This window comes from Globicephala melas, chromosome 7 (genome assembly GCF_963455315.2).
Source record: "Globicephala melas chromosome 7, mGloMel1.2, whole genome shotgun sequence".
Taxonomy (NCBI): domain Eukaryota; kingdom Metazoa; phylum Chordata; class Mammalia; order Artiodactyla; family Delphinidae; genus Globicephala; species Globicephala melas.
In genome coordinates this window covers 44,309,452-44,336,183 of record NC_083320.1, presented here as the reverse complement: position 1 = coordinate 44,336,183, position 26,732 = coordinate 44,309,452, and the positions used below count along the sequence as shown (strand labels likewise).

Here is a 26,732-nt window from a genome sequence, read left to right as displayed (position 1 = left end):
TCCTGATTCAGTCTTGGCAGGTTGTGCATTTCTAAGAATTTGTCCATTTCTTCCAGGTTGTCCTTTTTATTGGCATGGAGTTGCTTGTAGTAGTCTCTTAGGATGCTTTGTATTTCTGCAGTGTCTGTTGTAACTTCTCCTTTTTCATGTCTATTTTTATTGATTTGAGTCCTCTCCCTCTTTTTCTTGATGAGGCTGGCTAATGGTTTATCAATTTTGTTTATCTTCTCAAAGAACCAGCTTTTAGTTTTATTGATCTTTGCTATCATTTCCTTCATTTCTTTTTCATTTATTTCTGATCTGATTTTTATGATTTCTTTCCTTCTGCTAACTTTGGGTTTTCTTTGTTCTTCTTTCTCTAATTGCTTTAGGTGCAAGGTTAGGTTGTTTATTCGAGATGTTTCCTGTTTCTTAAGGTAGGATTGTATTGCTATAAACTTCCCTCTTAGAACTGCTTTTGCTGCATCCCATAGATTTTGGGTTGTCGTGTCTCCATTGTCATTTGTTTCTAGGTATTTTTTAATTTCCTCTTTGATTTCTTCAGTGATCACTTCGTTATTAAGTAGTGCATTGTTTAGCCTCCACGTGTTTGTATTTTTTTACAGATCTTTTCCTGTAATTGATATCTAGTCTCATAGCATTGTGGTCGGAAAAGATACTTGATACAATTTCGATTTTCTTAAATTTACCAAGGCTTGATTTGTGACCCAAGATATGATCTATCCTGGAGAATGTTCCATGAACACTAGAGAAAAATGTGTATTCTGTTGTTTTTGGATGGAATGTCCTATAAATATCAATTAAGTCCATCTTGTTTAATGTATCATGTAAAGCTTGTGTTTCCTTATTTATTTTCATTTTGGATGATCTGTCCATTGGTGAAGTGGGGTGTTAAAGTCCCCTATAAATGTGTTACTGTCGATTTCCCCTTTTATGGCTGTTACTATTTGCCTTATGTATTGAGGTGCTCCTATGTTGGGTTCATAAATATTTACAATTGTTTTATCTTCTTCTTGGATCGATCCCTTGATCATTATGTAGTGTCCTTCTTTGTCTCTTCTAATAGTCTTTATTTTAAAGTCTATTTTGTCTGATATGAGAATTGCTACTCCAGCTTTCTTTTGGTTTCCACTTGCATGAAATACCTTTTTCCATTCCTTACTTTCAGTCTGTATGTGTCTCTAGGTCTGAAGTGGGTCTCTTGTAGACAGCAAATATATGGGTCTTGTTTTGGTATCCATTCAGCCAATCTGTGTCTTTTGGTGGGAGCATTTAGTCCATTTACATTTAAGGTAATTATCGATATGTATGTTCCTATTCCCATTTTCTTAATTGTTTTGGGTTCGTTATTGTAGGTTTTTTCCTTCTCTTGTGTTTCTTGCCTAGAGAAGTTCCTTTAGCAGTTGCTGTAGAGCTGGTTTGGTAGTGCTGAACTCTCTCAGCTTTTGCTTGTCTGTAAAGGTTTTAATTTCTCCATCAAATCTGAATGAGATCCTTGCTGGGTAGAGTAATCTTGGTTGCAGGTTTTTCTCCTTCATCACTTTCAATATGTCCTGCCACTCCCTTCTGGCTTGCAGAGTTTCTGCTGAAAGATCAGCTATTAACCTTATGGGGATTCCCTTGTGTGTTATTTGTTGTTTTTCCCTTGCTGCTTTTAATATGTTTTCTTTGTATTTAATTTTTGACAGTTTGATTAATATGTGTCTTGGCATATTTCTCCTTGGATTTATCCTGTATGGGACACTCTGTGCTTCCTGGACTTGATTACCTATTTCCTTTCCCATGTTAGGGAAGTTTTCAACTATAATCTCTTCAACTATTTTCTCAGTCCCTTTCTTTTTCTCTTCTTCTTCTGGAACCCCTATAATTCGAATGTTGGTGCGTTTAATGTTGTCCCAGAGGTCTCTGAGACTGTCCTCAGTTCTTTTCATTCTTTTTTCTTTATTCTGCTCTGCAGTAGTTATTTCCACTATTTTATCTTCCAGGTCACTTATCCGTTCTTCTGCCTCAGTTGCTCTGCTATTGATCCCATCTAGAGTATTTTTCATTTCATTTATTGCGTTGTTCATCATTGTTTGTTTCATCTTTAGTTCTTCTAGGTCCTTGTTGAGTGTTTCTTGCATTTTGTCTACTCTATTTCCAAGATTTTGGATCATTTTTACTATCATTATTCTGAATTCTTTTTCTGGTAGATTGCCTATTTCCTCTTCATTTGTTAGGTGTGGTGGGTTTTTATCTTGCTCCTTCATCTGCTGTGTGTTTTTCTGTCTTCTCATTTTGCTTATCTTACTGTGCTTGGGGTCTCCTTTTTGCAGGCTGCAGGTTCGTAGTTCCCGTTGTTTTTGGTGGCTGTCCCCAGTGGCTAAGGTTGGTTCAGTGGGTTGTGTAGGCTTCCTGGTGAAGGGGACTAGTGCCTGTGTTCTGGTGGATGAGGCTGGATCTTGTCTTTCTGGTGGGCAGGTCCATATCTGGTGGTGTGTTTTGAGGTGTCTGTGGACTTATTATGATTTTAGGCAGCCTCGCTACTAATGGGTTGGGTTGTGTTCCTGTCTTGCTAGTTGTTTGGCATAGGATGTCCAGCACTGTAGCTTGCTGGTCGTTGAGTGAAGCTGGGTGCTGGTGTTGAGATGGAGATCTCCGCCATTTGATATTATGTGTAGCTGGGAGGTCTCTTGTGGACCAGTGTCCTAAAGTTGGCTCTCCCACCTCAGAGGCACAGCACTGACTCCTGGCTGCAGCACCAAGAGCCTTTCATCCACACGGCTCAGAATAAAAGGGAGAAAAAATAGAAAGAAAGAATTAGTAGAAGTATAAAGAAAGAAAGAAAGAAAGGAGGGAGGGAAGGAGGGAGGGAGGGAGGGAGGAAGGAAGGAAGTAAGGAGGGAAGGAAGGAAAAAAGAAAGAAGATAAAGTAAAATAAAATAAATTAAGATAAAATATAATAAAGTTATTAAAATAAGAAAATAATTATTAAGAGAAAGAAAAAAAAAAAAAACAATGGATGGATATCGAGCCCTAGGACAAATTGTGGAAGCAAAGCTATACAGACAAAATCGCACATAGAATCATACACATACACACTCACAAAAAGAGGAAAAGGGGAAAATATCATAAATCTTGGTCTCAAAGTCCACCTCCTCAATTTGTGATGATTTGTTGTCTAAAGGAGGGAAGAAAGGAAAGAAAGAACGAAGATAAAGTAAAATAAAATAAAGTTATTAAAATAAAAAGTAATTATTAAGAAAAAAAAACAGATAGAACCCTTGGACAAATGGTGGAAGCAAAGCTATACAGACAAAATCTCACACAGAAGCATACACATAAACACTCACAAAAAGAGGAAAAGGGGAAAAAATAATAAATCTTGCTCTCAAAGTCCACCTCCTTAATTTGGGATGATTCGTTGTCTATTCATGTATTCCACAGATGCAGGGTACATCAAATTGATTGTGGAGCTTTAATCCACTGTTTCTGAGGCTGCTGGGAGAGATTTCCCTTTCTCTTCTTTGTTCTCACAGCTCCAAGGGGCTCAGCTTTGGATTTGGCCCTGCCTCTGCGTGTAGGTCACCGGAGGGCGTCTGTTCTTCACTCAGACAGGATGGGGTTAAAGGAGCAGTTGATTCGGGGGCTCTGGCTCACTCAGGCTGGGGGGGGAGGGGCACGGAGTGCGGGGCGGGCCTGCAGCGGCAGAGGCCAGCGTTGCACCAGCCTGAGGCGCACCGTGCGTTCCCCCCGGGGGAGTTGTCCCTGGATCCCGGGACCCTGGCAGTGGCGGGCTGCACAGGCTCTCCGGAAAGGGGGTGTGGATAGTGACCTGTGCTCACACATAGGCTTCTAGGTGGCGGCAGCAGCAGCCTTAGCGTCTCCCGCCCATCTCTGAGGTCTGCGCTTTTAGCCGCGGCTTGCGCCCATCTCTGGAGCTCCTTTAAGCAGCGCTCTTAATCCCCTCTCCTCGCGCACCAGGAAACAAAGAGTGAAGAAAAAGTCTCTTGCCTCTTCGACAGGTCCAGACTTTTCCCCGGACTCCCTCCCGGTTAGCCGTGGCACTGTGTTCATGCCGTCAACCCCAGTACTCTCCGTGCGCTCCGACCGAAGCCCGAGCCTGAGCTTGCAGCCCCGCCCGGCCCAGCGGGTGAGCAGACAAGCCTCTCGGGCTGGTGAGTGCCGGTCGGCCCTGACTCTCTGTGCGGTAATCTCTCTGCTTTGCCCCCTGCACTCCTGTTGCTGTGCTCTCCTCCGCGGCTCCGAAGCTTTCCCCCTCTGCCACCCGCAGTCTCCGCCCGCGAAGGGGCTTCCTAGTGTGTGGAAACCTTTTCTCCTTCACAGCTCCCTCCCACTGGTGCAAGCCCCGTCCCTATCTTTTTGTCTCTGTTTATTCTTTTTTCTTTTGCCCTACCCAGGTACGTGGGGGGTTTCTTGCCTTTTGGGAGGTCTGAGGTCTTCTGCCAGCATTCAGTAGGTGTTCTGTAGGAGCTGTTCCACGTGTAGATGTATTTCTTGTGTATCTGTGGGGAGGAAGGTGATCTCCGCGTCTTACTCTTCCGCCATCTTCCCGGAAGCCCTGTATATCTTCTTTGCTAAAGTATCTGTTCAAATATTTTGCCCATTTTATACATTGTGTTGTCTTGAGTTGTAAGCCTTCTTTATAAATTCTAGATACAGCTCTTTTCTTGTTGTTGTTAGATGTATGTTTTGCATAAATTTTCTTCGAGTCTGTGGTATTTTTCCATTTTTGTAACAGAGTCTTTTGAAGAGGTGAAGTTTTAAATTTTGATGAAGTCCAATTCATTGATTTAAAAATTATTCAGTTTGTAGGTTTTGTGTCCTCTTTAAGAACTCTCTGCTAAACCCAAGATCATAAAGTTTTTCTGTTTTCCTCTATATTTTGATGCATGATACATTTTGAGTTGGCTGAGATTCATTTTCTCACATATGGCTGCCCAACTGCTTCAGCATCATTTATTGAAAAGATTATCTTTTCCTCCATTGAATTAGCTAGGCACTTTTGTCAAAAATCAATTGACTAGATATTTGTGGGTCTATTTCTTGACTTTTTATTCAGTTCTATTTAACTATTTGTCCATCTTTATGTTATACTCACTGTCTTAATTACTGTAGGCTTACTGTAAATCTTGAAAGCAGATAGCATTAAGTCCTTCGACCTTGCTGTTTTTCAAAGCTGTTTTGGCTGTTTCAGTTCCCTTGTATTGCCATATAATTTAAAAGATTAACCTGCCAATTTCTAAAAAAGATCCTTCTGTTATTTTGATGGGAATTGCATGGAATCTATAAGTAAAGTTGGGGAGAACATGCATCCCATTAATACCACGTTTTGTAATCCATAAACACGGTATATTTCTCCATTAATTGGGCCTTCTTTAATATCTCCCAGCAATGTTTTATAGTTGCCAATGTACAACTCTTGCACATTTTTTGCCAGTTTTACCTTAGGTATTTCATATTTTAAAATCATGCATAAGAAATTTTGATTGACTGCTGGGCATTGTGAGTTTTAACTTGATATATGCTGGATCTTATTGTTTTCCTTTACTTTCCTTTCCTTTCCTTTAGGCTTTATTCTGGCATGTAGTTATTTTACTTGGGATCAGAACCTTTTGCACCTAGCTTTTAACCTTTCCTAGGAAAAGTCTAGAGCAGCCTTTACGTTGGAACTAACTTAACTCTGTGCTTTTGGGATGATTCCTTTCAGAGGACTCCATCTCTTTGTATAGTCCCGTGTATTATGAGGTATCTACACTCCGGCCAGTAGGAACACAAACCATCCCTAGACAAGTGTGAGCTCTGAGAATTGTTCAGCCTACTGCTTGTAGTGATTCTTTTCCCAACTTAATTTTTGAGTTCCATTCCATTATTAACAAGTGAAGATTCAGTCAGAGCTTTGAGGGTGTTCATCTTATAACACCACCATCATCATTGTAATCATCATTATTAAAAATAGTAATTTTTTTGAAACCAACCTCCAGCATCTTCACCCCTTGAAATCTCCCTACCTACTCCTTTTCCACCTACTCTGAAGTGAGCAATACCTCTTCTGTGCTTCAAGTGTAGTTTTCTAACCTCTGTCAAAGCACTTATTGCATGGTATTGAAATCATATATTTAAATAGTTGCTCACCCTATAAAATATAAACTCCTTGAGGGTAGAGATTCTAAGTCCTTCTTTTAGCCCTACCTCCTACCTCAGTGCCTGGTGTACCAGGCATTCAATACCTGTCGGTTGAATGAAGATTATTCATGTAATTAGTGTTTGTGTACATCCCCTGGTGGCCAGTGTGGGGGGAGTAGGGGACAAGGAAACCAAAGTATTCTTTGCTCCTTCTATAATATTTCCCTTAGTCCCTTCAAACTTCCCCAGGTCATAATAAGTAGGTGGTTTCTCTTTATTCATAAAGGAGCCCAATCTTGTATTTATATTTAAGTATGTAAACCCACTGCATATGTGTTGTGACATTTATTGGCAAAAGAACAAAATTTAAATTGTTTGTGCATGTCCACTAGAAAGAGATGATCTGAGTTTCTTCATTGAGATTAGACCTGCAATTTAAAGTAGTATGTGTAAAAGGAAGAGTGATTATCTTTTTAGTATGTGTATTTAAGGAATCCAGAAATTTAACCAGGTGATTACTCGAGTTATTTTTATAAAAAAAACTTTTTATGGGCTTCCCTGGTGGTGCAGTGGTTGAGAGTCTGCCTGCCGATGCAGGGGACATGGGTTCGTGCCCCGGTCTGGGAGGATCCCACATGCCGCGGAGTGGCTGGGCCCATGAGCCATGGCCGCTGAGCCTGTGCGTCCAGGGCCTGTGCTCTGCAACGGGAGAGGCCACAGCAGTGAGAGGCCCGCGTACTGCAAAAAACAAAACAAAACAAAACAAAAAACTTTTTATGGAAAACAGTAGCAACTATAAGCTAAAGTACCTTGTACATAATAATTTTTTAATAAATGATAGCTATTACATTATTATTCCCTGATAGTCCAGCACTTCTAATTTCTTTGTTCTGTGACTATTAGAAAACGATCTACACTTCTAACAGTAAATTTTCCATGTTTATCCACTTTGCCTTTTAAAAAATTAATTAAGGAAAAATAGTGTCAATATAGCATTTCTTTTTGTAATTTACCAACCATATTACGCTAGGACACATTATCAACCAAATATGTGGAGCTATGTTTGACTTTACCATTTTCAAGATGGAAAAAATATTATCTCATGGAGTTGTGGATTCTTACAGGTGTCGCCCATACAAGCAATCCCATTAGTCAACAGTTTCTTGTAGAAGAAAAGGCCTTTCCAGTACTTATCCAACTACTGAGAAATCACCCTTCTCCTAACATTAAGGTATATATAAGATTTTTTTGTGTGATATAGTAAAAATTAACATAAATGACTTTTTAAGAATAATTTGTATCTTTAGGCAAGCTCACAAGTATAATAAAAATATTTAACCTTTTAAACAAAATCTTAGAAGTTTAAACAAAAAAGTTGCTACAAAGATAGTAGCAAAGATACCACTAAATTTTATTAAAATATGGTTTCTTCAAATATAATAAGAAAGTCTCATGTCTTTACTCATCAAAGAAGTTTTATTCCTCAGATATTTGATTATCCATAGAATTTCTTCCCTACTTCCTCAGATAATGGTTGCTAAAACTGGGTGGGGATAATGAGGATGTGTGATTTATGTAGCAAAATTTCTCAAATATAAGTGAATCCTGTCAGTACCACACCATCAATACAGCCCTGCCGTCTACAAAGCAGTCTGTGTTGTCTGGCAGCAATAGTTATCTCAAGGGTGGACACTGCTAGGTATTAGTATGAGTTGTTGAGGAGTCATTCACTCTTCCATTTACTTCTAGTAAAATGCCTTTAATAAAACGACATTCACATCTATTCAAATCCTTTACCAAGGTTTTAGAAATTCAGGACGTCTATACTTGGCCAGACAGAAATTATAAGGACAAGAAATATATTTTCTCTTCAAAATTTGGTATGTGTTTTGCTGGAAATGAGAAAATAAAAATAATATAGGAGTAAAATATATAAGTAAACATAGCGTTGTTTCTTTTAAGGAATGTGTTTATTATCAGAAAAGATGTCATAAGTTATCTGGCTTTTCTTGCTGTGAAAGAGATTATTTCATTACAGGAGTTGATTGGGGAAACAAAAAGAAGAGGCATATGCTAGCAATTTTTTGGCTTGAATTATACATAAAAACTGCAACGACTTTTAAAGTACAAATAAATTTCACAAGATGAAGGAAAATGCCACACAAAAATACATTTTTATTTTAAAATGTGCATTTTCATGGCCAGTTTACTTCAACTGCATCTATCTGTATTTCAGTATACATTTTCACTGAGTTCTGAAACTTGTTAAAACAAAACATAAATACATTTTAATACTTTTCCTCAAGTAAGATTCTATAGTAATTTTGCAATAATAATCATGCTTTTCAAATTCACACTTTTCATAGAAATGCATGGTGTAGTGCTTTAAAAATTTGTCTACTGAGCCCAATAATAAACAAGGTTCATTAGCAACCTCCTTAAATGACTCCAGAGCTAGAAGAGGAAAACTTCCTCAGGTCTACCTGCCAGTGTTTTGCTTCAATTAATTCAATGGTCAGTAGCTAACAAGCAGTTCAGAACAGCTTTATAATTCATGCTAGGAAATTAAAAAAACCTTTTTTTAGATGTAGAAGGAATGCAACTATGCACTTAAGAGAAACTTCTTCACAAGTCCTGCAGGCCCTTGTTGCCTCCCGCTATGCCCTCAAATGAAGCTTTGTGATTGTGCAGCACACAGAAGGATATTTTCTCAGCTGTTAAAAATTATAAGGGACATTTCTCCAGAAGTTGTAAATGCCACTCTCTAAATACTAGTCAGAGAGATGGAATTAATGGATTTTATGGTATCTTTGAATTGGTATATCCTATATAAATATTTGTATAATGAAATATGTCATTTGATAAACCATGAGTGAAAAATAATTTTTGAAAATCACATTTTTAGGTTGAAGTGGCATTTTCCTTGGCATGCATTGTCCTAAGGAATGATCAGTTACAGAATGAATTACAAGAAAATGAAGGATTTAATTATGCTGATGTCCTTTATCTTCTTCACTCACAAGATAAGGTAATAACTATACAAAATATTAGAGCTCATTTAGAAGAAAATGATTTTTAGACTACATCCTCAAAATTTCATCAAGTTTTTTTCATGGCAATATTCAAATGTATTATTTAAGAAATGTAAAATCTCTTTGGTGGGTTGTTAGTTTGTAATGATGGAATAATATTGTTCCGTATTTTTCACAGTTGTCATATTTCATCTTGAAATAAAACAATTTTTTTTAATGTGCAGAGTCTCATTTTTTTAATATCTTTATTGGAGTATAATTGATTTACAATGTTGTATTAGTTTCTGCTGTATAACAAAATGAATCGGCTATATGTACATATATCCCCTCCCTCTTGTGTCTCCCTCCCACCCTCCCTATCCCACCCCTCTAGGTGGTCACAGAGCACCGAGCTGAGCTCCCTGTGCTATGCAGCTGCTTCCCATTAGCTATCTATTTTACATTTGGTGGTGTATATATGTCAATGCTACTCTCTCACTTTGTCCCAGCTTACCCTTCCCCCTCCCTGTGTCCTCAAGTCCATTCTCTACGACTGCATCTTTATTGCTATCCTGCCCCTACGTTCATCAGAACCACTTTTTTTTTTTTTAGATTCCATATATATGTGTTAGCTTACAGTATTTGTTTTTCTCTTTCTGACATACTTCACTCTGTATGACAGACTCTAGATCCATCCACCTCACTACAAATAACTCAATTTCGTTTCTTTTTATGGCTGAGTAATATTCCATTGTATATATGTGCCACATCTTCTTTATCCATTCATCTGTTGATGGACACTTAGGTTGCTTCCATGTCCTGGCTATTATAGAGAGAGCTGCAGTGAATATTGTGGTACATGACTCTTTTTGAATTATGGTTTTCTCAAGGTATATGCCCAGTAGTGGGATTGCTGGGTCATATGGTAGTTCTATTTTTAGTTTTTTAAGGAACCTCCATACTGTTCTCCATAGTGGCTGTATCAGTTTACATTCCCACCAACAGTGCAAGAGGGTTCCTTTTCTCCACACCCTCTCCAGCATTTATTGTTTGTAGATTTTTTGATGATGGCCATTCTGACCTGTGTGAGGTGATACTTCATTGTAGTTTTGATTTGCTTTTCTCTAATGATTAGTGATGTTGAGCATCCTTTCATGTGTTTGTTGGCAATCTGTATGTCTTCTTTGGAGAAATGTCTATTTAGGTCTTCTGCCCAGTTTTGAATTGGGTTGTTTGTTATTTTGATATTGAGCTGCATGAGCTGCTTGTATATTTTGCAGATTAATCCTTTGTCAGTTGCTTCACCTACAAATATTTTCTCCCATTCTGAAATGTAGCAATTTTAATGCTTGGTGAAGAGACAAAAAACAAATGTTTTTGGATGCATCAAACTTTAGCCTAATTTTATGACCTTTCAAAACTCAGTCATCCACTTCTTACCCAGTATTCTAGAGTGGTGGTTCTCAAACTATTTGTAATAAAGGAATAGCCTTTTATGCATCAATCTGTTATGGGGAAATAATTTTAAAGCAACCAAATGTATGTATGTATTTATTTATGGCTGCGTTGGTTCTTCGTTGTTGTGCGCGAGCTTTCTCTAGTTGCGGTGAGCGGGGGACACTCTTTGGGGGGGCCTCTCATTACGGTGGTTTCTCTTTGTTGCAGAGCACGGGCTCTGGGCATGTGGGCCTCAGAAGTTGTGGCATGTGGGCTCTAGAGTGCAGGCTCAGCAGTTGTGGCACATGGGCTTAGTTGCTCCGCAGCATGTGGGATCTTCCCGGACCAGGGCTTGAACCCGTGTTCCCTGCATTGGCAGGCGGACTCCTAACCACTGCGCCACCAGGGAAGTCCCTAAAGCAACCAAATTTTAAATTTTGAAATAATTTTAGACTTTCCATAAATTTGCAAAAATAGTACAGAGTGTTCTGGCTATCCTTCATATAGCTTTCCTGGATGTCAACCAGGAAATTAACATCGATACAATAGTATTAGCTTATCTGCAGACTTCATTTTAAATTTTGCCAGTTTCTCACCAATGTCCTTTTCCTATTCCAGAATTCAATCCAGGATCCCACATTGCATCTAATTATCATTTCTCTTTAGTCTCCTTTAATCTGTGACACTCAGTCCTTTGTCTTTCATGATTTTCTGTCTTTCATGATTGTGATATTTTTGATGAGTCCAGGTCAGTTATTTCGTAGAATGTCCCTCAATTTATCTGATGTTTCTCACAGTTAAACTGAGGTTATGCATTTTGGCAAGAATACCGTAGTCTTCACTCACTTTCCCCGTGCATCATTTCAGGGGGTACACGTTGATATACCTTATAACTGGCAATGTTAACTTTGGGTGCCTGATTAAAGTGGTGTCTGGCATATTTCTCCACTGTAAAGTTATTGTTCTTCCCTTTGTAATTAACAAGTATCTTTTTTTTTAACATCTTTATTGAGGTATAATTGCTTTACAATGGTGTGTTAGTTTCTGCTTTATAACAAAGTGAATCAGTTATACATATACATATGTTCCCATATCTCTTCCCTCTTGCGTCTCCCTCCCTCCCACCCTCCCTATCCCACCCCTCCAGGCGGTCACAAAGCACCGAGCTGATCTCCGTGTGCTATGCGGCTGCTTCCCACTAGCTATCTACTTTACGTTTGTTAGTGTATATATGTCCATGCCTCTCTCTCGCCCTGTCACAGCTCACCCTTCCCCCTCCCCATATCCTCAAGTCCGTTCTCCAGTAGGTCTGTGTCTTTATTCCTGTCTTACGCCTAGGTTCTTCATGACATTTTTTTTTTCTTAAATTCCATATATATGTGTTAGCATACGGTATTTGTCTTTCTCTTTCTGACTTACTTCACTCTAATTAACAAGTATCTTGAGGTGAGACGCTTTGAGACTATGGAAATATTCTGTTTTGCATCGTACTTTTGCTCACCAATTTTAGGATCCACTGATGTAATAATAATTACTCTGGCATCTGCCTAATGGCGATTATAAAAAAGAATTCCCTTCTTTATTAATTTATTAATTGGTATTTAACTCTAAGGAAGAGCTGTTTCTTTTAAATATCTATTCTCAGTTTCTATAATCCTGTTGTCAAAGATTTTTGTGGACTAACACTGGTCCATGGGCCACACTAGCCCTAGAGAAATAGAGAAACTGCCAAACTTTTGTTATCTACAGTGCATTTAGCAATAAGGGGAGAAAATTGCCAACTATGTCTCTCTCAGTTCTGGGAGATTTTGAGGAAGGAATAAGGATTGTAAGGGGGAGAAATGAAGTCATTGCATTAATTTTTTTAAATACAGAATTTTACTCTAAAGATGGAGAAGTGCTGCTGTAATATGGGCAAAAATAGGATGAGAGATTCATGTCTGACTGACTTTCTAAACTACATTTCTTCCTTCTCCACTCTGTTCCTTCCACACTTTACTCTCATTACCCTATTCCTCAGGGACACCCATCTTCTCCCTTTCCTTCTACTGCCCGTTCCACTCTCAATCATTCTACTTTTCCTCCAAGATTGTTACCACCTGCTTCACTGTCTGGACACTACTCCTTTGTACCTAATACTTTTCTTCTTGCCTGTGACCAGGTGACTATTTTGTAAGTACATATTTTTTTTGTTAACTTCTGAGTTTTATTTTATTTATTTTTTTTATACAGCAGGTTCTTATTAGTCATCAGTTTTATACACATCAGTGTATACATGTCAATCCCAATCGCCCAATTCAGCACACCACCATCCGCACCTCCCCGTGGCTTTCCCCCCTTGGTATCCATACGTTTGTTCTCTACATCTGTGTCTCAACTTCTGTCCTGCAAACCGGTTCATCGGTACCATTTTTCTAGGTTCCACATACATGTTAATATACGATATTTGTTTTTCTCTTTCTGACTTACTTCACTCTGTATGACAGTCTCTAGATCCATCCATGTCTCAACAAATGACCCAATTTCGTTCCTTTTTATGGCTGAGTAATATTCCATTGTATATATGTACCACATCTTCTTTATCCATTCATCTGTCAATGGGCATTTAGCTTGCTTCCATGTCCTGGCTATTGTAAATAGTGCTGCAATGAACATTGGGGTGCATGTGTCTTTTTGAATTATGGTTTTCTCTGGGTATATGCCCAGTAGTGGGATTGCTGGGTCATATGGTAGTTCTATTTTTAGTTTTTTAAGGAACCTCCATACTGTTCTCCATAGTGGCTGTATCAATTTACATTTCCACCAACAGTGCAAGATGGTTCCCTTTTCTCCACACCCTCTCCACATATGTTGTTTGTAGACTTCCTGATGATGCCCATTCTAACTGGTGTGAGGTGATACCTCATTGTAGTTTTGATTTGCATTTCTCTAATAATTAGTGATGTTGAACAGATTTTCATGTGCTTCTTGGCCATCTGTATGTCTTCTTTGGAGAAATGTCTATTTAGGTCTTCTGCCCATTTTTGGATTGGGTTGTTTGTTTCTTTAATATTGAGCTGCATGAGCTGCTTATATATTTTGGAGATTAATCCTTTGTCCATTGATTCGTTTGCAAATATTTTCTCCCATTCTGAGGGTTGTCTTTTGGTCTTGTTTATGGTTTCCTTTGCTGTGCAAAAGCTTCGAAGTTTCATTAGGTCCCATTTGTTTATTTTTATTTCCATTACTCTAGGAGGTGAATCAAAAAAGATCTTTCTGTGATTTATGTCAAAGAGTGTTCTTCCTAAGTTTTCCTCTAAGAGTTTTATAGTGTCCGGTCTTACATTTAGGTCTCTTATCCATTTTGAGTTTATTTTTGTGTATGGTGTTAGGGAGTGTTCTAATTTCATTCTTTTACATGTAGCTGTCCAGTTTTCCCAGCACCACTTATTGAAGAGACTATCTTTTCCTCATTGTATATCCTTGCCTCCTTTGTCGTAGATTAGTTGACCAAAGGTGCATGGGTTTATTTCTGGGCTTTCTATCTTGTTCCATTGATCTATGTTTCTGTGTTTGTTCCAGTACCATATTGTCTTGATTACTGTAGCTCTGTAGTGTAGTCTGAAGTCAGGGAGTCTGATTCCTCCTGTTACGCTTTTTTCCCTCAAGACTGCTTTGGCTATTCGGGGTCTTTGTGTCTCCATACAAATTTTAAGATTTTTTGTTCTAGTTCTACCAATGGTAAAAAGTGCCATTGGTAATTTAATAGGGATTGCATTGAATCTGTAGATTGCTTTGGGTAGTACAGTCATTTTCACAATGTTGATTCTTCCAATCCAAGAACATGATATATCTCTCCATCTGTTGGTATCATCTTTAATTTCTTTCATCAGCGTCTTAGAGTTTTCTGCATATAGCTCTTTTGTCTCCCTAGGTAGGTTTATTCCTAGGTATTTTATTCTTTTTGTTGCAGTGGTAAATGGGAGTGTTTCCTTAATTTCTCTTTCAGATTTTTCATCATTAGTGTATAGGAATGCCAGAGATTTCTGTGCATTAATTTTGTATCCTGCAACTTTACCAAATCCATCGATTAGCTCTAGTTGTTTTCTGGTGGCATTTTTAGGATTCTCTATGTATAGTATCATGTCACCTGAAAACAGTGACAGTTTTACTTCTTCTTTTCCAATTTGTATTTCTTTTCTTTTTCTTCTCTGATTGCCATGGCTAGGACTTCCAAAACTATGTTGAATAATAGTGGCGAGAGTGGACTTCCTTATCTCCTTCCTGATCTTAGAGGAAATGCTTTCAGTTTTTCACCATTGAGAATGATGTTTGCTGTGGGTTTGTCGTATATCACCTTTATTATGTTGAGGTAGGTTCCCTCTATGCCCACTTTCTGGAGAATTTTTGTCATAAATGGGTATTGAATTTTGTCAAAAGCTTTTTCTGCATCTACTGAGATGATCATTTTTCTTCTTCAATTTGTTAATATGGTGTATCACATTGATTGATTTGCATATATTGAGGAATCCTTGCATCCCTGGGATAAATCCCACTTGGTCATGATGTATGATCCTTTTATTGTGTTGTTGGATTCTGTTTGCTAGTATGTTGTTGAGGAGTTTTGCCTCTATATTCATCAGTGATATTGGTCTGTAATTTTCTTTTTTTTGTAGTATCTGGTTTTGGTATCAGGGTGATGGTGGCCTCACAGAATGAGTTTGGGAGTGTTCCTTCCTCTGCAATTTTTTGGAAGAGTTTGAGAAGGATGGGTGTTAGCTCTTCTCTAATGTTTGATAGAATTCACCTGTGAAGCCATGTGGTCCATATATATGCTGGTTTGCTTTGTTGGAAGATTTTTAATAACAGTTTCAATTTCATTCCTTGTGATTAGTCTGTTCATATTTTCTGTTTCTTCCTGGTTCAGTCTTGGGAGGTTATACCTTTCTAAGAATTTGTCCATTTCTTCCAGGTTGTCCATTTTATTGGCATAGAGTTGCTTGTAGTAGTCTCTTAGGATGCTTTGTATTTCTGCGGTGTCTGTTGTAACTTCTCCTTTTTCATTTCTAATTTTATTGATTTGAGTACTCTCCTCTTTTTCTTGATGAGTCTCACTAATGGTTTATCAATTTTGTTTATCTTTTCAAAGAACCAGCTTTTAGTTTTATTGATCTTTGCTATTGTTTTCTTTGTTTCTATTTCATTTATTTCTGCTCTGATCTTTATGATTTCTTTCCTTCTGCTAACTTTGGGTTTTGTTTGTTCTTCTTTCTCTAGTTCCTTTAGGTGTAAGGTTAGATTGTTTATTTGAGATTTTTCTTGTTTCTTGAGGTAGGCTTGTATAGCTATAAATTTCCCTCTTAAAACTGCTTTTGCTGCATACCATAGGTTTTGGATTTTCATGTTTTCATTGTCACTTGTCTCTAGGTATTGTTTGATTTCCTCTTTGATTTCTTCAGTGACCTCTTGGTTATTTAGTGACGTATTGTTTAGCCTCCATGTGTTTTTTACGTTTTTTTTCCTTGTAATTCATTTCTAATCCCATAGCGTTGTGGTCAGAGAAGATGCCTGATACGACTTCAATTTTCTTAACTTTACTGAGGCTTGATTCGTGACCCAAGATGTGATCTATCCTGGAGAATGTTCCGTGCTCATGTGAAAAGAAAGTGTAATCAGCTGTTTTTGGATGGAATGTCCTATAAATATCTATTAAATCTCTCTGGTCTATTGTGTCATTTAAAGCTTCGGTTTCCTTAATTATTTTCATTTTGGATGATCTGTCCATTGCTGTAAGTAAGGTGTTAAAGTCTCCCACTATTACTGCGTTACTGTCGAGTTCCTCTTTTATAGCTGTTAGCAGTTGCCTTATGTATTGAGGTGCTCCTATGTTGGGTGCATATACATTTATAATTGTTATATCTTCTTCTTGGATTGATCCCTTGATCATTTTGTAGTGTCCTTCCTTGTCTCTTGTAACATTCTTTATTTTAAAGTCTATTTTATCTGATATGAGTATTGCTACTCCAGCTTTCTTTTGATTTCCCCTTGCATGGAATATCTTTTTCCATCCCCTCACTTTCAGTCTGTATGTGTCCCTAGGTCTGAAGTGGGTCTCTTGTAGACAGCATATATATGGGTCTTGTTTTTGTATCCATTCAGCAAGCCTGTGTCTTTTGATTGAAGCATTTAATACATTCAGGTTTAAGGTAATTATCGATATGTATGTTCTTATGACCATTTTCTTAATTGTTTTGGGTTTGTTTTTGTAGGTCCTTTTCTTCTCTTGTGTTTCCCACTTAGAGAAGTTCCTTTAGCATTTGTTGTAGAGCTGGTTTGGTGGTGCTGAATTCTCTTAGCTTTTGCTTGTCTGTAAAGCTTTTGATTTCTCTATCGAATCTGAATGAGATACTTGCCAGGTAGAGTAATCTTGGTTGTAGTTTCTTCCCTTTCATCACTTTAAGTATATCATGCCACTCCCTTCTGACTTGTAGAGTTTCTGCTGAGAAATCAGCTGTTAACCTTATGGGAATTCCCTTGTATGTTGTCGTTTTTCCCTTGCTGCTTTCAATAATTTTTGCCAATTTGATTACTATGTGTCTTGGCGTGTTTCTCCTTGGGTTTATCCTGTACGGGAATTGCTGCGCTTCCTGGACTGGGTGGCTATTTCCCTTCCCATGTTAGGGAAGTTTTCGACTATAATCTTTTCAAATATTTTCTCTGGTCCTTTCTCTCTCTCTTTTCCTTCTGGGACCCCTATAATGTGAATGTTGTTGCGTTTAATGTTGTCTCAGAGGTCTCTTAGGCTGTCTTTATTTCTTTTCATTCTTTTTTCTTTATTCCGTTCCACAGCAGTGAATTCCACCATTCTGTCTTCCAGGTCACTTATCCGTTCTTCTGCCTCAGTTATTCTGCTATTGATTCCTTCTGGTGTAGTTTTCATTTCAGTTATTGTATTGTTCATCTCTGTTTGTTTGTTCTTTAATTCTTCTAGGTGTTTGTTAAACATTTCTTGCGTCTTCTTGATCTTTGCCTCCATTTTTTTTCCAAGGTCCTGGATCATCTTCACTATCATTATTCTGAATTCTTTTTCTGGAAGGTTGCCTATCTCCACTTCATTCATTTGTTTTTCTGGGGGTTTATCTTGTTCCTTCATCTGGTACATAGCCCTCTCCCTTTTCATCTTGTCTGTCTTTCTGTGAATGTGGTTTTTGTTCCACAGGCTGCAGGATTGTAGTTCTTCTTGCTTCTGCTATCTGCGTTCTCTCCTTTCTAATTTTTCAGTAAGTCCTGGCCTTCATGGGCGAGGAGGGGCGACGACACGTGTCACCACTCCCTCTCGGACTACTTTTCTTTGTTGCTGGAGTTTTGCGGGAGGGAAGGGAGAGGGCGGAAAAGTTGGAGGCTGGGGCAGTTGAGGCCCATGAAGACCCAGGAGAGGGACTGCAGAGAGTGTTCAGGCCACCGGCTCCTGCCCTGCCATCCCGGCCGCCGCTGCTGCCGCCTGGGGCCCGGGGCCTCGGCGGTGCTTGCTCTGCTCCTGTGCTATGAGCTCTCGGGAGCCGCACCAGTACATAATTTTTATTATTGAAAATTTCAATCAGAAAAAGAACGACAAAGTAGCATAGTGAACTCAAATATTCCCATGACCTAGCTTCAGCAGTTATCAACTCATGGTCAATCTTAGTTATATATTCCCTCAATTCCCCTATATTACTTTTGAAGCAAATCTCAGGCATCATATAATTTTATCTGTAAATATTTCAGTATGTACCTATAGCATTTTTATATGATTAAGAGCAGCAGAAGAAAACTCACTAAGATTAATGGTTCTCTCACACTAAGATTAATGGTTCTCTCTCTCTGTACTACTATGTTCAAATAAAATATTATAAATAAGATTTAGTGATAGGATTGTAACTTTTGGGTCTTTCTAGAAGATGGACCATACTTGTTAATCTTTGGCAAGTGGACTGCCAAAGGGAGAATTGCCTTTTGCTCTGTTTGCCCACTCCCAGAATGTTAAAATGCGATTTTTAAAAGGAAATCATTTTTCTTTTATTCTCCCTTAGAATATAGTACAGTAGAATTTTTGTAAAATTTGTACTTACTTTAAGAAATGACAGATATCTCACAATGCATAAAATTCAATATATATCATGCTATACAAGAGAAGTTTTGATTTATCAGCTCTATTTCAAAATATTGAAAGAAAAATATGTTGAAACAAAAGTTGAAGGTTAATGAAATTGTGGAGTTTCCTATTACCATTTAGGTATTCATTTGCATAATCAGTAATCTAACATTCCATTTAAAAATTAAAATTTTTCTCTTTTCTTCTCCTTGATACCACAACCTAATTCTCTGTTTTATCTGTTCAGTAACATTCTGGGGTAACTCTATTATCTGTTTTCCCCAATAATGTCATATTTTACTCCCAGAGATACGAATGAAATGTATCTTAATATGCAAGAATTCAAAACGTATTACCCTTGAGTAACATGACAAATGAAGTAAGTTAAAGATAATGCATGTTTCTCCTATTTCTAGGATATTTGTTTAAGAGCAGGCTATGCGTTAACCCTTTTTGCCTTCAATAGTCGCTTTCAACAATACTTAATATTGGAAAGTGGAATAATAACCATATCAACTTTTGAACCTTTTCTTGAATCAACATTTGAAACTGAGAAGGCAATGGCAGCTTTTCAGGTATAAAATAGAAGGTTAAAACTTCAAATCAATATGTCTTTTTAGTGAAAACTGAAAAATTAGAATAAACTTTGGATCTGGAAAAACGTTTACTGCTTTTGTAAAATTCACAGTATTTTTGACACCAGTCCCTTCCTCACTTCATAAAAACTCCATTATCTATGAGGATTTCTTCATTTATATAGAATTTTACAAGTCACAAGGCACTTTTGTCTTTATATCTCATCTGATGCTTATAACAACCCTATCAGATTGATAGAAATATAGTATTATTTTCATCAACCCTATTTTACAAGGAAATAGGTAGAGAAACATGGTAGTGTCCAAGACAAGTTTTCTAACTGCAGATCTTTAGCTGATCACCTAATTCTTCAACCATGTAGACAACCTTATGTATCTGGATTCTTCTTGGTCTTATTCTTCTTTTTCTATCCTATGACCTTTAGAAGTATTTTCTATGAACACATACTTCAACAATGCAAAAGTTGCAAACGTCGTAGAAAGAATAATACAGCCTACGATGGTCACTGCAGTGATCAGATAGGGATATGTACTCTAGGTCCTCCCCACACAGCTCGCTTCTCATTGAATCATACCAAATTACCCCTCTTACTTTTCCGAGAAGTATCCCCTCAGAAATAAAAGGTTAATTACAGAAGCTGAGTAGAAAATGTTTAATGATTCTATGCCTCTTTTTTGTTTTTAGATTATTATATTAGCTAAAGTCATTATAGATGTGGACCACATTACTTTGACTGCAAGAGGTGTTACTATTTTAGTTGATAGTCTGTATTCAGTTCATTCCACTACTATTGCCTTGACAGGTAAGAAATAACTAGAAGCTAATCATATCCACCTAAAACTGTTTACAAAAAAATTTTTTGGTAATCTGAGCAATAATAAAATAATAAGCCTGATATTCTGTCACACAGTTTGAAGAATGAACTCATATAAGTCTACACGGAACTCCAGAGTTAAGGCTACATGGAACAATGAAAGACTACTGTGCACCCCAAATAGAACCTTTCTGATGTCCTAATTACTTTTTTGAACCCCTAATTACTTTTTCCAGAATGTAAGATGAGAATTCAACTATGAGCTACCAACAACAAAATTTGTACACTGCTTTATAATAATACTGGCAGATTTATACTGATAACCTCTGTCTGGTTTCCTTTTGACTAATTGTGCATATTTGTCTAATATTTAAGAGTTCTCTACGTTGCTATCCAATACAGCAAAGCAAAATGGTCCAACAGAGTTCTTGACATAGTTAGTGCTAATTGTGTGACTATGTCTATCTAGACCTAACTCTCCAGATGATCAATACATTAGTTCTCTTGATCTATCATGCTCAGTACAACATAAAACAGTATCAAAACGACAGCCATATGGAGTGACAACTACCAAAAAATAAAGTATTTGTTTTTTTAACTGAAATGGATTACTGAACACAGTGAAGGAATCTCCACTTGCTGCCATAAAATTACATTTTTATGGAGTGTATTTACTTGGCATGGAAGGTAAATTCAAGCAAACAAAAACTTTCTGATGAAAACTAGGAAAAATACATGTTTAAAAGAAGTTATTAAATATATTTTTATCTAAATAACATTCTTAATTCAATGTCGTAGTAATTCTATGACTCTGAAAAACAATTGTAGTGGGTTTCAATTTTACAAACTCTTCTGTGCAAGAAATGCCATATTATTCTAGCTTTCAAATATTAATTTTCCCAGGCTGGTAGAAACAATCTCAAAAATTATTGGGCTTTCTCTGCACTCCACCACTGGAGTCATATGCATCTCCAGAGCCATATGCATGTCTGGGGTATCTCAAGCAAAGCCAGATATTCAGGCCTCAGGTATAATGTAAAATAAATGACATGCTCAAGTCCAAGTTGATATGGTTTCCAGATGTTCCAAAAGCATAAAATTTTGCAGAGACTGAGATGTCTGTTGCCAAGTGTCCAGTTTTCCTATGTACACCACTTAGCCATTCTTCACTAAAAGCTCCTGCTCTCTCTGTTTTAGTCTTAGATTCTCTGCCCTTCCCCATTGGTTCCCCATTTCTTACTCCCTATCTTTAAAGACTCCTCTGTCCCTTCCCCCTGGCATAATGCCTTCTATAAACTCAGGCTTTTGAAAATATAAGCCTGAAAGAAAGGTTATCTTTAGACAATTTTTGCTCTAGGCCATACAACCCAGCCCTCCTCATCCTGAGGCAATAAATACAAAGGGCTTCCTGGCTTATAATGGAGGCTGGAAAAAAATACAAGGAGAACAAAAACTCAGTTAATACCTCAATAAAGTATCCATCCACAAATGTAAAAATACATTTATGTCTTAAAATTTGTGTTACACCTATTCCAACACAGCAACAATACTGTGAAAGAATATCACACGGAAGCTCTAAAAATAAAACACGAATTCGAATGAAACAATCTTAAGTTCGTAGCTGCACATTTCTTTAATTACTAGATCAGTTTATTACTTCAATCTCAAAACATTTCTTTTTATGGCAAGAACTTCAATGATCATAAACTTCAATAAGTAATACATTACTTGGTTTTAAAATACCATTAAGCCCTGAACTCAAAGCCATCTGAATTGCAAAAAGGACATTAAATTTTCTTACAGTAGTTCAAACATTATGTTCATAGTCATTAAAACAAACAAACCATAAAAGCTCAAAACAAAATATATTCTGAAGCCAAGAGGAAGAAAACCTCTGATTTTTCAAAATTCCCCACTCTTAAATAAACCTATTTAACTTTTACTATTTGTGACAGAAAACCAAACCATAATTTTGGGGAAAGTTTATTCTATATTTAACACACATGCTTTTTCTCAGCAGGTCTTCATTAATAGAGATGTCTTGAGACTTAAACCTCTTTAAAGATTTTTTTGATGTGGACCATTTTTAAAGTCTTTATTGAATTTGTTACAGTATTGCTTCTGTTTTATGTTTTGGTTTTTTGGCCGCAAGGCACGTGGGATCTTAGCTCCCCGACCAGGGATCTAACCCGCACCCCGTGCATTGGAAGGTGAAGTCTTAACCACTGGACCGCCGGGGAAGTCCCTCAAACCTTTTTTAATACTTTAATATATGCAAGTGAATGAAAGCACAGTATATCAGTTTATACCAATTAAATAACACAGGCATTTTTTTTCTTGTTGTTTATAGGGAATTTAATAGCTACCCTGGCTCATTCTAGAGGTGGTATTCCAGAAGCATTTACCACATTAGGGACAATCCAACGGCTCTGCTATCATTTGTACTCAAGGCAAGAAGAGGTAAAAAAATAATAATAATAATTAATTTGAAAATAGAGTATTCTAAAATATAATTTGCCTCTCTCTCACTTCTGCAGGCTAATTTCTCCACAGGTTGAGTCTCATATAATAGTTCATATTGGGCTTCCCTGGTGGCGCAGTGGTGAGAGTCTGCCTGCTGATGCAGGGGACATGGGTTCGTGCCCCGGTCCGGGAAGATCCCACATGCCGCGGAGCGGCTGGGCCCGTGAGCCATGGCCGCTGAGCCTGCGCATCCGGAGCCTGAGCTCCGCAATGGGAGAGGCCACAGCAGTGAGAGGCCCGCGTACCACAAAAAAAAAAATTAAAAAAAAATAAAGAAATACCTAAAAAAAAAAAAAAAGTTCATATTACTAACTCAAAATTTGGTTATTTTTCTAGTACTACATTTGCCATTCACAATTGTGGTTTCCACAAAATGTGCAAATTCATTTTAACTTCAATCTTTAAGATTCAGTCTACAAATAAGTACATGGATAATACAGAAATTTATAATTATTTATAAAATATTTTATAATTAAAATCGTTGTCATTTCTATGATTATTTGTAGTGAATGAAAGTGGAATCCATTGGAAAATTTTCCTTACCTGCCAAACAGGGTTAGAGTGAGGGTACCTGAAGACCAGGCTGGCCACAGTAGTGTTTTGCCTCTAAAACACTACTACACATAGTAGTGTTTCCTTTGCTTTTCCCACAGGATCTAAGGCAGTATTTCTCCAACTTTAGGGTACAACAGAATCACCTGGAGGACTTGTTAGACCATAGACTGCTGGGCTCCATTCACAAAGTTTCTGATCTAATACATCTGGTGTAGGCCCTAGAATTTGCATTTTTAACAAGTTCCCAGAAGCTGAGGCTGCTGGTCCAGAACCACTGTTCAAGGTGTGGAAGATTTTTGGGCATATACAGCAGTCAGATGCCAGTGTAAAGACCACTATGTCAACCTTCTGATACCCTGCATGGGCCTGGTTTATGTTCCTTTCTTTGACATTTCTTATGCCACCATGAAAAGATTCTCCTAAGAACTTCCCAGGAATATACTTTTATTAATTATATGAACAACCTAATTACTTCAGAGTCAAATGCAGAGGGTATTTCCTTCAAAGAAATAATTACTTTTTCTGGGGTCCCATGGCCTGATACTTGTGCTTGTTTCTTTGGTTTTGCTGTGGAAAATTGAGTTGCCTCCCTGTACGGCTTATTTTTAACTTACTTTTATGCTATACTCTCTAACTTGGTTTCCTATATTACAATCACCTGTGCAGTTTTGAAAAGCCCCAATGTTCAGTTCAATGCACCCCAAAGTAATTAAATCAGTTTCTAGGGGGTGGAATACAGACATGATTTTCATAGTTATCCAGGTGATTCCAATGCACAATGAAGACTGAGACCTACTGTCTTAGTTCAAACTCAAAGGTTCTTACTCGGGCTGCCCATTAGAATCACCTGTGGCTCTTTAAAAACAATACACAATGCCAGATTCTACTAAGAGAGTCTGTATTTAGTTGGTGGGCTTTTTCTTTTTAAACTCCTGGTGATTCTAAAAATGCAGTCAGGACTGAGAACAACTACTAGAAATCAATGGCAATTGACAGCCTTCCCTAAAAATATTGCTGCTATGCTTCTATCTATAGAGTGCCATCAGTTGACATACATATTTGCTATACATAGCTACAGAGACTTTCCTATGAAATATTTAATGAGAGCACTGGGTTAGATATTTTAAGAACAAAGCTCAATGGTTAAGGAGAAATTGTTTCCTCTTCATTTAGGTTCGCATGGCTTGCTCCAGTGCTCTTGGCTACTTAACTTACAATGCAAATGCTTTCCGAATCTTATTAAAGGAATGCAGGAATAAGCCTAATCAGTTCCTTCGTATAACAAAGAATATCAGCAGAGATGCAAGTATAAACCCAGCATTTTTAAAGGAATTTCAAATGCAACAAAGAGTGGGACTTCCTTCCTTAAGGTATTGTTTCTATATTTGAAGTTGCAGTAGTAAAATTACTGAGAGGCATTTTTAAGGAAGTTTAAGGAAGATCAAACACGGGGAACTGTCCTTGTTATGAATCTATGCATTGTAAAACAAAGGATAAACTTCATTCTAAATGTCCATTGCCAAAGCCTGTTTTAATTCCGAGTTAGCAACAGAACTGTAAGTGCAGACAAGAATACAACCTGATCTTGGGGATCCTGTCTGGCCAGGATTATTCATCCGCCTTTCAGAAAAGTTTCTGGAAGACTGGTTGCCTCCAAGTCTGATCCAGGAAGCCATTTTTTTGTAGACTGGGGTACATTTGAGAGCTCTGAGGCAACCAGGAATGCCACTATGACCTTGGCATCAAATGGGACTCTTAGAATTGATCCAAAGCTAGGCCAAATTCCCAGGGCAGAAACAGGGCTAAATCAGGCCCTGTGGTTCAAGTTATGGCAAAGTTTGCCAGGCATTTATTCAGATGATTTTGCCTCAGTGTTATAGTTCTATCATGAACTTAAGTTTCTGAAAAAAGAGAGAAGAGGAGACTCTCCTTACAATGGACATATTTTCTCTTCTGTAATTGTAGCTGAATTACAAATCTCTGCAAATAGTGCTATTTACATATAGGAAACAGAACTACTCAAGATATATTATTAACTCTACGATAATAGAAGAGAATAGGACCCAACAGCATATCATGGTTCTATAAGTCAATTTTAAGTATAGAGAAAAATGAGTATATCTTCAGAGTCACTTTAATTTGAATTCTTTGAAAAACTGAAAACCCCAAACTGATTATCTAATTTTATATAATAAGCCAGGGAAAACTAAATTACAATTGCTTTAATTGCCAATGTTAAAAGTAATATTTACCAATTCAAAAAATTAGTTTAAATAATGGAAGTATTATTTTACAGTCACTCCCACAGCTAGCCCATACGGCAACTTTTTGGGAATTAGAGAAAGATGCCCCTTCCTCAGTACACTTTACTGCCATCCCCTGGAAAATGGTTGTAGTAACCATTCAAATCTACAATGACTGTAAGGTGAATGGCACCCTCTGGAGTTGTGAACACTCAACTTTCAGGATTATAAGCAGTAACAAGTGGTCAGTAAACTTATAGGAATGGCTACCAAGTGAGGTGGAACTGGTAAGCAAATAACAATTACTCCCATAACTAATAATAATTCTATGCACTCTCCTTAGAGCATTTACATACACTATTCCCTTTAATTTTCATAAAAATCCTGTAAAGGAATTTGATGTAAATGAAACTATGGGAAATGCACTAAAAGATTAAGTTCCACAAAATATTCCTTGATTCCACTACTGGAAACATAAAGTAGATTGATTTTGGTTGGGATCACAACATCATTGTTTTGGAGTATATTCCACTTCTCTATTCCCACACCCCTATTCAGCCCCAAGAATGGCAGATTAGAAGTCTTTGGATGTATAAATTTTGAAGTATGTAGAGAGCCATAATTTTACTGTTAACTGACCCTCCATGAAAGTACTCTGAGCCTAAGAGTAGCTAGTTTCACGTAACCCTATAGCCATGAAGCTGGCCTATTGAATAGATTGGGGCCTGTGCCTCATTAAAGTTGACAACAGCAAATGTTCCTCATCAAATTAACCAGGAACACATCTGTGATAAGCAGTTTTAATATTTTAACTTTAATCAAGACTTACATTTTATTACCAGGGAAATTGTGTAATACCATATTTATATGTTACATGTACAGGATGATGATTAAAATAATACTTCTTTTAAAGCCACACACATCATATTAACTTAGGTATACCTTGTTATTCTTTGGCTTGAAACATTTCATAGGTATTACATTGCTTTGAAAATAAAGTTTAAATTTTCTTATTAATACATAAAATGACCTAATCTTTATCCTCCAAGCTTATCTCCCATCATGTCTCCAGATACCTTTAATTCCAATCACACCAGACTACTTAGTGCCCTTTGAACTTGCCATGCTGTTTTATAGTATTGTAACTTTTCATATCCTATTCCCTCTATCTGGAATACCCGCCCCCCACCTCATCCATTTAAAGACCTATTTTCTTCAGAGTCTAACTGAAGTGTCTCTTCTTCCATGGAGCTTTCCTTGATCACTTCAAGCAGAATTACTCTTCCAAATGTTTTGGGTGATAAGCGAGTCAACGA

General features: G+C 37.4%; 1 protein-coding gene across 1 annotated transcript in view; it reads left to right on the top strand.

Annotated features, from left to right (window-relative positions):
* Nucleotides 1-26,732, top strand: part of ANKAR (ankyrin and armadillo repeat containing) — an 84,646-nt gene that overhangs the window by 55,783 nt on the left and 2,131 nt on the right. The window contains exons 16-21 of the mRNA XM_060302153.1: nt 7,251-7,357; nt 9,032-9,154; nt 19,101-19,259; nt 19,966-20,083; nt 22,446-22,555; nt 24,347-24,543. Of these exons, the coding sequence (XP_060158136.1) occupies nt 7,251-7,357; nt 9,032-9,154; nt 19,101-19,259; nt 19,966-20,083; nt 22,446-22,555; nt 24,347-24,543 (814 nt within the window). The remainder of the gene's footprint in view (nt 1-7,250; nt 7,358-9,031; nt 9,155-19,100; nt 19,260-19,965; nt 20,084-22,445; nt 22,556-24,346; nt 24,544-26,732) is intronic.